The sequence below is a fragment of the Silene latifolia genome, chromosome 9 (genome assembly GCF_048544455.1).
Source record: "Silene latifolia isolate original U9 population chromosome 9, ASM4854445v1, whole genome shotgun sequence".
In the NCBI taxonomy this organism is placed as follows: domain Eukaryota; kingdom Viridiplantae; phylum Streptophyta; class Magnoliopsida; order Caryophyllales; family Caryophyllaceae; genus Silene; species Silene latifolia.
Genome location: NC_133534.1, coordinates 220,657,310 through 220,672,006, shown reverse-complemented (window position 1 = coordinate 220,672,006; position 14,697 = coordinate 220,657,310). Strand labels below are relative to the sequence as shown.

The 14,697-nt window shown below is 37.1% G+C and overlaps 2 protein-coding genes and 1 non-coding gene across 3 annotated transcripts; 1 reads left to right on the top strand and 2 right to left on the bottom strand.

Moving 5' to 3' along the window:
- The first annotated feature begins 6,131 nt into the window (after positions 1-6,131).
- On the top strand, positions 6,132-9,086 carry LOC141600414 (magnesium-protoporphyrin IX monomethyl ester [oxidative] cyclase, chloroplastic-like). Its single transcript, XM_074420649.1, has 5 exons — positions 6,132-6,816; positions 7,387-7,451; positions 7,631-7,958; positions 8,501-8,599; positions 8,707-9,086. The coding sequence occupies exons 1-5, from the start codon at positions 6,352-6,354 to the stop codon at positions 8,968-8,970; spliced, it is 1,221 nt and encodes a 406-aa protein (XP_074276750.1). The 5' UTR covers positions 6,132-6,351; the 3' UTR covers positions 8,971-9,086.
- Positions 7,097-7,168, bottom strand: TRNAC-GCA (transfer RNA cysteine (anticodon GCA)). The gene has a single exon. It is a non-coding gene; the product is annotated as a tRNA-Cys (tRNA).
- Positions 9,087-10,141: 1,055 nt separating the features above from the next.
- LOC141600413 (putative aquaporin SIP2-1) lies at positions 10,142-12,389 on the bottom strand. The gene is made up of 3 exons (XM_074420647.1): positions 11,936-12,389; positions 10,580-10,840; positions 10,142-10,486 (listed from the first exon to the last, which is right to left on the bottom strand). The coding sequence occupies exons 1-3, from the start codon at positions 12,224-12,226 to the stop codon at positions 10,328-10,330; spliced, it is 711 nt and encodes a 236-aa protein (XP_074276748.1). The 5' UTR covers positions 12,227-12,389; the 3' UTR covers positions 10,142-10,327.
- Positions 12,390-14,697: the final 2,308 nt, after the last annotated feature.

Here is a 14,697-nt window from a genome sequence, read left to right as displayed (position 1 = left end):
TTCTGCAGCGCCGTCTTCTTACATAAAAATGGTGAAAATTTTGTCAGCACAAAAGTTAGCTTCTTCTTCATCTCATGGAAAAACCAAAAAAACTTCTTCATCTACGATTCCTAATAAGCCGGTACAAACTGGACCTTCGTGTTCGGTGTCGGAAAATCCAAAAATATCAATGAAATTACAGGGTTGGCTCCTTGAAACCATTGATATTGATGAATCTGGAGAACAATGGGTAACTCAAGGAAAGAAAAAGAAGACCTTGGACACCACTGAGGAGGAACTTGCTGATTTGATTCAATTCACATCTGAAGATGTCAAGGATGAGATCAACTATTGGAAGTCTTCTGTGTATTGTTTCATTCTAGGAGCTAATCCTCCATGGGATATTGTTGAGGGTTTTGTTCGCAGAATTTGGGCAAATTATCTTATTGATAAGGTATCCTTTTTACCAAATGGCATTTTTCTTGTTCGTTTTACTTCTGCCGTAAGCAAAGTTGCTATTCTCAAACAAGGGCATTACTTGTTTGATAATAAGCCACTTATAGTTAGAGATTGGAATGAACAAGTAGAACTGACTAAGGAGAATGTCATGACTGTGCCTGTCTAGGTTAAACTCCATAACCTACCTTTGAAGTTCTGGGGCAAGTGTTTGCCTACAATTGCAGGTTTGGTTGGGAAGTATATACGTAGTGACCCCGCTACTGAGGATAAAACAAGGCTAGGGTTTGCTAGGGTTTTGCTTGAAGTCCCTTTTGGCAAGGCTCTTCCTACCTCTGCTAAATTTCTGGATGAAGAGGGTTCAGTTGTGAACATTAAAGTGGAATGTGAATGGAAGCATGTGTTGTGTACTGTGTGTGTTGTGGTACTGGGCATGAACGTGAGCAATGTCGCAAACCAGTGAAAAAGACTCCACCTGCTGCACCAGTAACAAAGAAATGGGTTCCTAAGAAAAAACCTGCTGTCCAGTCTGTACCAAGTGCCCCCAAACCTCTTTCCCCTGCTCCTGTTGTGGTTCCTGCAGTGGTGCAACAAACTCCTGTTGAACTCCCACACAAGTTGCAGGTTACTTGGAATAGGGATGGATCTTACCAGCAAGTTACTACCCCTGCTAAGCCTACAATGACTCTGAGTAGACAGGAAATCATTCAAGCAGGACAGAGTTCTGTTAAGTTTAGCCAATACACCTTTCTTGATGCTCTTAATAATGCTACTCCAAAGGTGGATATTGGCACAAATGGTAGTGTGTTACTCCCATCGGGGAGTAATGCATAGCCTCGGATTTTGGAATGTGAGGGGACTAAACAAACCATCTAAGCAAAAGCAAGTTAAATGGTTCCTCCATAATCATCAGGTGGGGTTGTTTGGTCTCCTTGAGACAAAGGTCAAGCCTTTGTCTCTAAATTCTGTTAGGGCAAATGTTTGTGAAGGGTGGTCAGTGTCAACTAATACTTCTTGGCATATTGGTGGAAGAATTTGGGTCCTGTGAAACCCTAATTTCTTTCAGGTCCAATTCTTACACTATAGTGCACAGCTTATTCATATGTATGTTACTGAAATTTTTTCTAATGTTAAGTTCTTTTGCTCAATGGTTTATGCCTTCAATGATACCACTGAGAGAAAAACTTTATGGACTGACCTTAATAGCCTTGCTAATTCAATCTCTTCTCCTTGGATTATTTGTGGGGACTTTAACTGTGTGCTCTCACCTTCTGAGAGACTGGGTGGTCAGACTAGTGAGGAGGAAATGGAGGATTTTCAAGCTTGCATTGACCATCGTGCCTTAATTGATAGCCCTTCTATTGGTTCCTTGTACACATGGAACAATAAGCAGGAGCCATCTTCTAGGGTCTATGCTCGTTTAGATAGAGTGCTTGTTAATCAGGAATGGATCCATATCAGAACAGATTATTTTGCTCATTATTATAATGAAGGTCTCTTTGATCATACTCCCTGTATTGTCCAAGCTGCTACTGATTCTTTTATGGGGAGAAAGAGCTTTAAATATTTTAGTATGTGGAGTCAGGCTGATGATTTTCTTCCTTGCATTAAACAAGTATTGGATCATTATTGGGTGGGTACTAAAATGTTTAGAGTGGTAATGAAATTGAAGCAATTGAAGAAACCCTTGAAGAATTTGAATGCTAGGTTGTTTGCTGATATTGAAAATAGCACAATTCATGCTTGGAAACAGCTAGATAATATTCAGAGTTACTTAAAACAACATCCTAATGACTCTGTTTGGATTGAGAAGGAAATTCAGGCTGCTAAAGTTTATAGAGATCTGCAGGCTGCTTGTGATAGCTATCTGCTGCAGAAATCTAAGGCCACCTGGGTGAATGCTGGTGATGATAATACTAGATATTTTCATAGTGTTCTGAAAGGGAAATACACTAAAAATAAAGTATTCAGGATTACTGATAGTGAGGGTAATGTACATACTGCTAGTGATCAAATTCAAAAGGCTTTCCTATCTTATTATGAGAGCTTGTTGGGCACTGCTACTTCTACTTCTCATTTCTATCCTAATGTAGTTCAAATGGGGACTGTCTGCTCTTCTGAACAACATATCATTCTTTTAGTTCCTGTTACAAAGAAAGAGGTTAAGGATGCTATCTTTTCCATACCCAATCATAAAGCTCCAGGTCCTGATGGGTTTTCAAGTGCCTTTTTCAAGGACTCCTGGTCTATCATTGGTGACGAGGTCTGTGATGCTGTTCTTGATTTCTTTAAGTATGGGAAACTTTTTCAACAACTTAACTATACCTTTATCACTCTGATTCCTAAGTGTGACATGCCACAAAATGTTACTCAGTTCAGGCCAATAGCTTGTTGCAATATTTTATATAAGGCTATTTCTAAAATTTTATGCACAAGGTTGGCTGCTGTGTTGCCTACTATTATCAATGATAATCAGGGTGGTTTTGTTAAAGGTAAGAGCATAGTGGCGAATATTTTAATTTGCCAGGATATCATGAGGCTATATAATAGGAAAACTGTCTCCTCAATATGCTTAATGAAGATTGACTTGAGGAAGGCCTATGATTCTGTCAACTGGGATTTTATTGAACAAATGATGCATGCTTTAAATTTCCCTCCTGTCTTCATCACTCTGGTAATGGCCTGTGTTAGATCTGCTTCTTATTCCCTTGTTCTGAATGGTACAAATTTTGGTTATTTTAAAGGAGCTCAGGGACTTAGGCAAGGTGACCCCATGTCCCCTTTACTTTTCACCATTGCTATGGTGTACTTAACAAGAATTTTGCAGCATGTAACAAGCTTAATGAAGTTCAGATATCATCCTCTTTGTGGCAAGCTTAAACTGTCCCATCTCATGTTTGCTGATGATCTTCTACTTTTCTCTAAAGGTGATGTAACCTCTATCATGATTCTCCTTAGAGCCTTTGCCACTTTTACTTCTGCCACTGGTCTGCACATGAATAATATGAAATCTAATATCTACTTCAATGGTGTTGCTCAAACTGTTAAAAATGACATTCTTCAAGTTTCTAGTTTTACTGAAGGGACTCTCCCATTTAAATATCTGGGAGTGCCTATCTCTGCTGGTAGATTATCAGTGAAGCATTGTTCTGTTCTTATTGAGAAAGTGACTCCCAGAATTAGAGGATTTGGTGCTAAAAAATTGTCTTATGCTGGGAGGCTTACTTTGGTGTCTACTGTTTTAAGCTCCCTGTACAATTATTGGGCCTCTATCTTTATCATTCCTAAGTGTGTACTAAGGAAGGTGGATTCTATATGTAGAAATTACCTCTGTGATGACTCTACTGAATATATCAGAACCCCTATGGTGAGTTGGGAGAAAGTGTGCTCCCCAAAATGTGAAGGAGGTTTGGGTATAAGAAATAGTATCATGTGGAATGTGGTTGCCATAGGTAAACTGGTTTGGTGGGTGTTTTCTAAACCAGATAGCTTATGGGTTAAGTGGGTCCATCATCTTTATATGAAAGGTTCTAACTGGATTACTTATACTCCTAAGAATGATACTAGCTGGTCATGGAAGACCAACTGCAAGGTGAAGGATAGACTTTGTTCAGCTTATGCCAGTGGACAGTGGCTGCCTCACCCTTTTGGTTATACTGTTACTAGTGGTTACAACTGGATCAGGAACCCCCAGCCACAGGTTGCCTGGTCACAGTGCGTCTGGAATAATTGGTGTATTCCAAAGCATACTTTTACCAATTGGCTTATTGCAAGGGAGGCCCTCTTACTGAAAGATAGACTGTTTTCTTTGGGTATCTCTTCAGATAATCAGTGTGTTATTTGCTAGAATGCTGGTGAAACACATACTCATTTATTTCAGCATTGTCCTTATGCCAAGCTTATCTTCAGACTCTTACAGCAGAAGTTACATATGTGTTTGCCAACCTCTGATAAGCTCTTGTGGCTACAGTCTAAGTCTTGGTCCAAAGTCAAGAAAAATGTGGTGAATGCGTTTATTCAGGCCTGTCAGTATGCTATCTGGCAGCAGCGCAACAAAGCAAGGATTGATGGTGTTCTTGATCGTCCAGAAGTAGTGATCCAGTACATCTTTTCGACTCTCAAATGGAGGTCAACAATTTGGCAAGAGAGATCCAAAAAATTGAGTGATGTTTGTTGGATTAAGTCTTTATTTTAATATGTTTAGAGTATCCACAAAATTGTAATGTATCAAACTATGCTATAGTTTGTAATAGTTTGTTTCGTGCTTAATGATAATTTCTAATCTTTCACCAAAAAAAAAAAGAAGTTGAACAAAAATCCCTTGTTTAATGAAAAACACAAAAAAATGAAACTTGCGACCCTGATCGGGTTGACTGATCCATTGCTTTTTGACTTCTTTGCTTATTCTCGTCTTGAAATTGAAAGTTACGACCCCGAACGGAGTTTCAGCAAGGGGTAGCGTGTTAACCCTCCAAATTAGCCTTCTTCTCATCTTCAAACACCTATAAATCAAAATTCAAAATACCAACTAGTCTAGAAAGTGTCTCTAATGCTACGAAAACAGTAAATTGTTCAAAAATTACAACCAAAAACACGGGTTGCCTCCCGAGAAGCGCAAATTTAAAGTCTTGCTAGACTATGGTTCTTTTTGACGTCGTGGCCATCTTCATCTTTAAAAACCAAGTCAAAGCCCTTAGAAGTCAATTATATACATGCGCATGAATAGTACAAAAGCAAATGTAAGCAATTGATAAGATTAGAGCATGAAGTATCAAGGATAAGATTAGAGCAATTGATATACCTATACAACAATATTCAACTTAAGAATAATCAAACGCCATACTCCAAGTTCATAATTACTTAATTGATCAATATGTTATGATCTCCCAAGTTCCGTAAGATCTCTAAAATTGGTTCAAAAGTATTTTAATATATAAACAAGTGAACTCGATATGGTAACTTCATCTTCTATTCTTTAATCAAAATTTCATAGCAACTAAAAATGGGAACAATTTTGGAATTTGATAAAAAACAAAATTAACAGTAAAAATAAAAATATAAAGCAAACTCAATGTTTACCTTCAAATTTTAACATGTTAAATCTAAACATTCAAAGACAATAAAAAGAAAACTCAATGTTTACCTTTAATCTAGTATTCCTTCCCAGATTTTGCTTCATTTTGTTATGAAGATGATATGTTTCTAGTTTTTGTTGGATCTTGAATATGATAGTTTTCTAGTTTTTAAATTTTGGATGAAGATGAGTATAGAGAGATTTTTTTTGTTAAGCTTTTTTGATGGAAATGAGAAAGAGTAAATGAAATGAGTGTGGTTCAAATTGTCTTGAAGCTATAAATATATATCATTTCTTAATATAGTGTAAGTAAAAAGTAGTGATTAGAATATTGTAGATATTTGACATAATACCCAAACAGTCGCCCAACTTCTATCTACTACACTAATAGACCCGGTATCAATTTCAAACAATATGATATATATTTGACTCATCGCAAGCTTACAACAGGTATTTCCGTCATAAATAAAAATTTGTGTTTTACATATCAAACACCCATCGTAAAAATTTGCTATATCAGCAGCAGTGATCACACCCAAGCTCAAAACATTGAAAATATCGGATCAAATGTAGCCACTGACGTATAGACATACAGAGTATAATCACACATTCACACCAAAGATCGAGCACCACATACTGTAAGAAATTGACCCATAACATGAAATCAAGGTAACCAACCAGAATCCAACACATGTCAAACACCCACTTCCACTCCTAGATTTCCTTGGATTAGATTCATTACCCTCTTCTAGTTAATCCCAACTATATCTCATCTCAAATTATACACACTTCACTCTCATTTCCTCTACTGCTAAACTTATCACAAACAAAACAAAGCAAGAATGGCAGCAGAAATGACACTCCTAAAACCCATCTCAAAGTTCACCCCAAAACTGAACCCAACCCCAAGAACCCGACTCGTCAAGTTTAGCCGGGTCACCATGTCCACAACAACTCCAATGTCCACAAAACCACCTTCATCTTCATCTTCAAAGAAGGGTACTAAGAAGGAAATCCAAGAAACCCTCCTAACACCGCGGTTTTACACAACAGATTTTGATGAAATGGAACAATTATTCAACACCCAGATTAATAAAAATCTTAATGAAGCTGAATTTGAAGCACTTTTGCAGGAATTTAAGACTGATTATAATCAAACTCATTTCGTAAGGAACAAAGAGTTTAAGGAAGCTGCTGATAAACTTGATGGTCCTTTAAGACAGATTTTTGTTGAGTTTTTGGAGAGGTCTTGTACTGCTGAGTTTTCTGGCTTTTTGCTTTATAAGGAGCTTGGTAGGAGGCTTAAGGTATTTTTCTTTTCTTTTATTATTCTTCAATTTGCTATTTAATTACAACTGGATTGATGAGTCATGAGTTGCATGAATGTTTTGATAAGTGGTTGAATTAGGTTAATTGCATAATTGGTTTGAGTTTTTAAAGCTTTTGTTTTAGTGGTAGGATTGTACAGGTTAATTGAAATGGCAAGGTTATCATGGTATTCAGGGTGGTTTCCTTGAGGATAACCCAGAATCAATTGAAAAAGTTTTCAGCTTGAATTGATTTTTTGTTTGTAAATTATCCAAAAAAAGGGCCCAACCGGGTTTGAACCGGTGACCTCTTGATCTGCAGTCAAATGCTCTACCACTGAGCTATGGACCCTTGATGCTATTTTAGCTGACTTTCAGTATTTTTATATGTAATTAAATGACAATGCATGTTAAAGATAGTTATGCACAACTGATATAGAGCTCTCAAAAATGCATTATGATATCTTCAAGGTATCAAATCCTGTTTTCAAGGGGACTTGTTCCTACTATAGTCATTAGTTTGGTAACTTCTCAAGGGCAATACCTGATAACGTGTCGTTTCATTTGCAGAAAACAAACCCAGTGGTGGCTGAGATTTTCTCCCTCATGTCCAGAGATGAGGCTAGGCATGCTGGGTATGTTTCGGAAACTCTGCGTACCAACTTACCCTTTTCATTCAGTTAATATGAATCCAATCTTGATAAATGTTCTATTTTTAATTGCTAAAGGAGTTGTAACGGCACCTTTCAGTGCCGACAGTTTTGAACCTAGGTCATGAGTTGCTAATGCCACACCACGTTTGTAAATGATGCAGATTTCTGAACAAAGGTTTGTCAGATTTCAACCTGGCCTTGGACTTGGGGTTCTTGACAAAGGCCAGGAAATACACATTTTTCAAGCCAAAGTTCATCTTCTATGCGACTTACCTGTCAGAGAAGATTGGGTACTGGAGATATATTACCATATATAGGCACCTCAAGGAAAACCCAGAGTACCAGTGTTACCCAATCTTCAAGTACTTTGAGAATTGGTGCCAAGATGAGAACAGGCATGGAGATTTCTTTTCTGCCCTCATGAAGGCTCAGCCCCAGTTTCTCAATGACTGGAAGGCCAAACTCTGGTCCCGTTTCTTCTGCCTCTCGGTATTCTCACCGCTTCTCGAATATTTGTTGCTTCAAAGTCGTATTTTTGTCTGATTATCTTCTTTTCTCCGCTTAAAGGAGTTTTATTGGTATGGGTTGGGTTAGTTCGTAAACATCCAAGGTGTATTATATGCCTCAATCTGAACATGTTATTGCGTGTACGACCGGGTAGTTCCAGATTAGTTGATTGCAGATCAGAAGTTCAGGTGGCTGGGGTGTGTCGGGTCATTTTGTGTCGAATTTGCTTAGGCAGTTGTCTATTTTATATGTAGAAACGTGCGTGTAACTTTAATTTCCGTCATTTTTGGGTTGAATGGTTTCAGGAGGGTTAGTATTGTTATATTCAGATTTCCTGTCATTTTTTAATGTTTCGTTATTGAGTTCAGATTTGATTTTCTTTTTTTGAGTCCAGTCAGTTTGACATGTCTACCAACACTTCCAACAGTAGTTTGGTATTTTGCTGAGAAATCGATTTTTAGATTCGAGCTTAACTCAGTTTTAGGCGATTATAACGTCTAACTCTGTATTGTCATTTGTCACAGGTTTACGTAACAATGTACCTGAATGACTGTCAGAGAACAGCTTTCTATGAAGGCATTGGCCTCAACACCAAAGAATTTGACATGCACGTTATCATCGAGGTGAGCTTAACTGGCCTTGCTTTATACACACCCGATATTCTTTTGTATCGTAGTAAATTGACCTCAAAGACTTGAGTGCGGATTAATGATACCTTGTTATTTGGCAGACAAACCGCACCACAGCCAGAATTTTCCCAGCAGTATTGGATGTGGAAAACCCAGAGTTCCAGAGGAAGCTTGAACGGATGGTGGAGATCAACGAGAAGCTTCAAGCTGTTGGTGAGAGTGACGACATTGGCTTTGTAAAGAACTTGAAGAGGGTCCCACTGATTGCGGCCTTTGCCTCGGAGCTCTTAGCTGCTTATCTCATGCCACCAATTGAATCAGGATCAGTGGATTTTGCAGAATTCGAGCCACAGCTTGTATATTAGGGCGTGATATTGAGGATGATATGAAATGTTATTGCAGAGATTAAAAGAGAAACTGCAACATTGTAATTTGTAAACTCATGTATTCTCCATTTTGGGTATTAGCTACCTTTGTTTAATCCTCCAATTGTTCAGCTGAAAATCCCAATTGCACATGCTAAGACACCATGTAAAGCTTTTTTATTCAAATCATTGATACGGGTCTAAATCTTGTAAAAAATGACCCAACACAAATGATCCGGCCAAACCCGAAAAAAGCAAGTCTAAATATACCCGAGCCTCAATGTGAACCATCCCAGCCTCAAAGTGACCAATTTAAAACAAAAGAAATTACTAGTTTTGACCCTTGGTTGAGCCGACCGGTAACTACTAACCTGAGAAACTCAAACCCTAGCTTGCCCATATATGATGCAACATTGCAAGATGATAATCGCATCTTAAATTCCTCAAATCCGTAATGACCCAACCTAAATAACCTTTTTGTCGATATCTGTTAAAATAATGAGACTTTTCTAGATTCATTTAGGTTCATACACTTAGTTAATACCATGAATCTAGATTATTTATACATAGTGTATTTATTTATGAATCATGCATAATGTATGTACTATGAATATAGATCATTCATGCATATGTATGTATTATGAATCTAGATCATTCATGCATACATCCTAGAATGAAAAGGATCTTAGAATATGAAATTAAATATCATGTAATCCTAAGGCATTGTAATTAATTAACAAATCAATACAGTCATCAATATCAATCAAATCAAACTATTTCAATCACAAACCATTTCCTTCTCTCAAACTTATTTCTCTCCACTTTACCACATAAACTATCCCAAATCCCAACAATATCCCCATGACCACTGTGACTACTTCCGCCCGGCCACCTTTATCTACAATTGTGATTTTGTTAAAGGATCCAGAATTCAGACTATACAACTCTCAAAAACTATAACTCTTGCAATGAACAAGAATAAACAAGATTTGAATATCATCAAGATTACTAAAACTCAAGTGATGTTTGCGTACAAGAGACTCTTTTATGTTAGATACCTCATTCCATAACGAAATTTAATGATTTGGATGTACATGTACAATAATCTCACAAAAGAGTAAGACTAAACTATTTAAGATGAACACAAACGTGGAGAATGGACATGAAGGAGTAGTTTGATAATAACAATCTTTGCATTAATAAGGAAAAAATAACCTTACAGCTTGTTCCAGACGAAGTGACTACAATTGGGAAAATGTTTCCCCCCTAATTCCTAATATCTATCAGTCAGCATAAATGCAAATCCACATTTACCTGTACAAGCATCAAAAGGTGGTCTTCGGAAAGAAAATGAATATTATTCAGTCTTAGGTTTCGTGTCTGCCTTCTCTTTTGATTTTTGAAATAAACTGAAGATCAATACAGCTAACAAGGTCCCCTTTATCGGGGCAAGCCAGTAGACCAATATGTGCTCCTTAGTTATGTGATCACCTCTTGCATATGCCCATCCCATCACCTGTATCAATAAATTAGTGATTAGCCGTTAGCAAATATCACAACTTGAAACGACAAAAAAATACATTGTTTGGTGAATGGCTGAGGTACATACAGACGCAGGGTTCATGCATCCGCCAGTTAAGTCAGACCCAAGAATATGAAGGGTGAGTTTGGAAAGGCTGGAAATCCATGTCTTCCTCACAAAACTTCCTGGAATGCTTTTTGATAGCAACATTGAAATTAAAACGATCATAAATGTTAAAAAGCCTTCAGTCAATGCACCGTGGTGGATTTCGACATTTAGCTTAGGTCCACTCCCAATTTCAGGAAATGTATGAATGAGGAACCTAACACCATAAATGGCTCCAAGTACCTGAATATAGTATATGATCCACCATGAAATAAGATGTCCTATATTCCTAAAAATGTACAGTCATAGGCATGCAGACATCAAAAACAATGTTGGAATCGAATTTTCAGAAGGCTCGAGAAGAGTCTCAATGTGTTTGGGAGAGCTTATTTTCACACAAGTAAAAGTTAAATATAATGGAACTCGCAGATATCTGGGGCCCCTTTTATGAGAACCTAATGATACCACTTATTAGGCAAGCCATGGAAACCTTGCTTCACTCGTATCAATCATAAACTGCAGCTAATAGAAGTACCATATATGAATAAGCAACTCGTCATGAAAGGACGGTAGCCTCCATACAAAATTCTGACCCCATACGACTTTTTAATCAACTAATGAAACTGCCATCACATAGTCGTATATGTCAAACCAAGAACACAACTAAGCCATGGAATTCATTAACAAACAAGAAATGCGCCTAAATCTAGAATCAGCAAGCATAAAGATAAACATAATAAAAAGTTGCTATTATATGAAGGTCAAGTCATCGAGATTGATGTGCCCTTCGGCCTTGCTCTTGGCTCGTGAAACCAAGGACACAGGTTTGCTCAGGATGTAAAGCTCGCAGGAAATTCGAATCAGTCAAAATGTATTTGAAGAAAAACAAATAAACAGAAATTATACAAGCTTCATCTTCAACAGAGAAGGTTCCTACGGTTGGGTAAAGAGTAATCAATTACACTCCCTTTGTATTATTTAATCATCACTTTGCACTCCATTTTTACCCCCTATTTGAACCAAAAATACTTGATTACCTTTTAACTAAAGTCAAACCAACAAGAAAGTTTCAAATTCAAGCATGGGATCCTCCTAACACAAAGCATTAGCAAAACTTTCCAGTTTACTACCATCATAAATCCAAATTGAAAATTTTACAGGGACAGACTAGTTCTTACTAAAATAAGGTAAATTGGAAAAAGATGGAAAATTGCGCCAAGGGAGGCCGTAGCCCCTACTAGTTCCCCTCGCTCCATCACTTGCATATATGAATGACAAAATGACAAAATGAATGAAATGGCAATGATTAATGAAGCAGTAAAAAGCAAGAAATAAAACCTGAGAAGGAATTCTGGCAGCAAGAGTGAAGAGAAAGTTGGATAAACCAGCAGAAAATGCAGAAGACAAAAGAGAAAGAGGATTATAAGCAGCACCTTTAGCAAAATGAATTAAAACAGCAAAAAAGAACATGTTAATAAGAGAGACACAAAGTTTGACAATTTCACCAGTTACATCATGTTCAAAACCCACAATATTGAACACTAATATCCTCACAATCACACCAGACCATACCCACATAAATGATAGCACAAAATCACAGATTAACAAACTAATTCTACCCATTTTCATTCCTTTATTTATTTTTCCTCGATGAATATCAATATGTATATGTATATTATATGTATGTCTCTCTCTCTGTCTTCTGACTTTCACCAGACTGTAGAACGAATATTGTTCTGGGTTAGTGGGTTGGTTTGTATTTGCAAATAACAATGCCAATCTTTGTTGCTTTTGCAATGTGCTCTTTTCTATTCTTGCGAATATATGACCTGGCCTAATCCGACCCCAAGTCTACAAATCGGAAATAACTTAACGCGAAATTGACCCGATCTGAACCCTACACGGTTAACCCATTTGTCAAGTCTAAATTTGAGGGTAGATTTAGGTCGGGCCAAGGCATTTTCGGGTGTAATGTTATCAATTTCTTTAGAGATAATGATCTGTATGTAATAATAAATATTCGGGTTGAGTCATAGTGGTTCGGGTCAATTTGACTTGTGAGCCAGGTTCGAGTTTCAGGCCAGTTTATACGGATCATCATTTTGGACGAGTCAATTTTTACAGGTCTAATTGAGGGGTTGTAACTTATATAAGTGGCAATCTGTCATGAGGTCATTTATGGATCGAGTTTGAGCAGGCCGGGTTATATTGAGCAAATAAGGAGTTTGGGCCGGTTACACTTTATGCAAGGCCATTATCGCGTGACAAGTCAGATCAGGTTTGGTTTGGGTCAATAATTGAACTAACATGTCAAGTGATCATGGGTCAATAGTTGAACTAACAGGTCAAGTCATCATTATACATTTTGTCTTATTTATTTAATTTTAGATCGATAATTTCATGTTAAATAACCTTATAACTTATAAGTGTATTTATTTTAGTTGTTAGTAGAGAAAATTGTTGATTACGACCTCTTAATAACCACTTTTTTTGTAAATTACAACCTTATATAATTCTTTTGGAAATTACATCAGAATATCACTTTTTTAAAAAAAATTGTGCTAAATTGAGGATTTCGGGAATTTTTTTAAAAAATTGACCGATATACACTTGTCTTATTTTAAAGCTTACTTACCCAAATTTCTTACCTCTTTTTAACTTGTTGCCTTTTTCATATCATTTTCACCCTAAAACCTCTCATCTTCCTCAACACTCTCTAAAATTTTCCCCTAATTTCTTTGGAAATCCATTTCCCATTATCAGATTAGGGCTCCAGATCATGAGTGGCAAGTAGTGCCATCGTCTGACGGTTCTATTTCGAAGAGTAAATATTCATACACCCTTTTTTTTCATTTAGGTTTATCTTCAATTTGTTAATGTCCCAAAGAATAAGAACTATTCTCAGACCAAATTGAACACATATTACCAAAATTGAAGAACTCCAATTATTTTCAATTTGGGGAAAATTGATCTACAAAGTATAAAAGAGAGATAATGAAGAACACTAATTATTTTAAGAGAAAATGGAATAATAGAATTCAATTAAATTGACTAGGGCAGATGTTGAAGAAAGGGGTGAATTGCGAGATTGATTAAGTGAAAAGAAATGGAGAATTAGGAGATGATACGATTTCACAGCGGAATAAAAAGAAAGATAGATTGGCAAGCTAGACCTATAGCTTGACAATTTCAAGTAGCAAGTCAAGACCTTATTGACTCGAAACTCTACGAACAAAGCTAAGAACTCGTCCAAACAATGAACTGTAAAACAGAAATTGTACACGACAATTTGCAAGTTTTGAGATATATCTTTTGATTATGATTACCGAGTGATCAATTCCAAAGCAACAGCAGGCTAAATAGCCAAGCAAATCAGCCGTTTAGGAGTTTACAAGCAAATGAAAAGCTAGCAATAAACTTGCTAATTAAAGACAATAAAGCTAGGTAATTATGGCTAACATAATAACTAAATACGACTCAATCCCTTTATTAACTAGCTAAATAATTAAGCTGCAAAAGTGAACAATTCAACAGACCCAAGTAACCAGGAACACGCAACGCCTCCTCGAACACAAATAATTCTCGACTCCCGGGTTATTAAGAGCCAACTGATCATGGTTGAGAACGGAGTCCGTATCATCCCCTCCCTCTTGAAAAAGGAATTGACCTCAATTCCAGCTGCTTGAATTCACCAGGACCAAATAAGAACAAAAAAACGAAAATGACGAATCCAAATAGCAAACTTGAACCATCTTCGCGACATGGCTGCATCATGCCCCTTTTATTTGATTGCAGAATATCCTTGCGCCATGTGCTTACCTCCCCTCCACCCTCCGTGCACAAACATAGATAACTCACCACGAGTTTCTTCGTTAAACAAACGATGAAAACACGACAATTCCTCCAAAGTTGCAAAGATCTGTTTGTACCGAAAATCAATCAAATAAACACCGGAGCAAAATCGAACTCCACAAGGTCTGGGCGCAATCTCGGTGGTCTTAGAAAATACTCCGAACTCATGGACAGAATCGAATGAATAACACGGTCCCTTGGCATTTGCTTCATACGATTCATCATCATCATATTTGTCAAAAATAGGT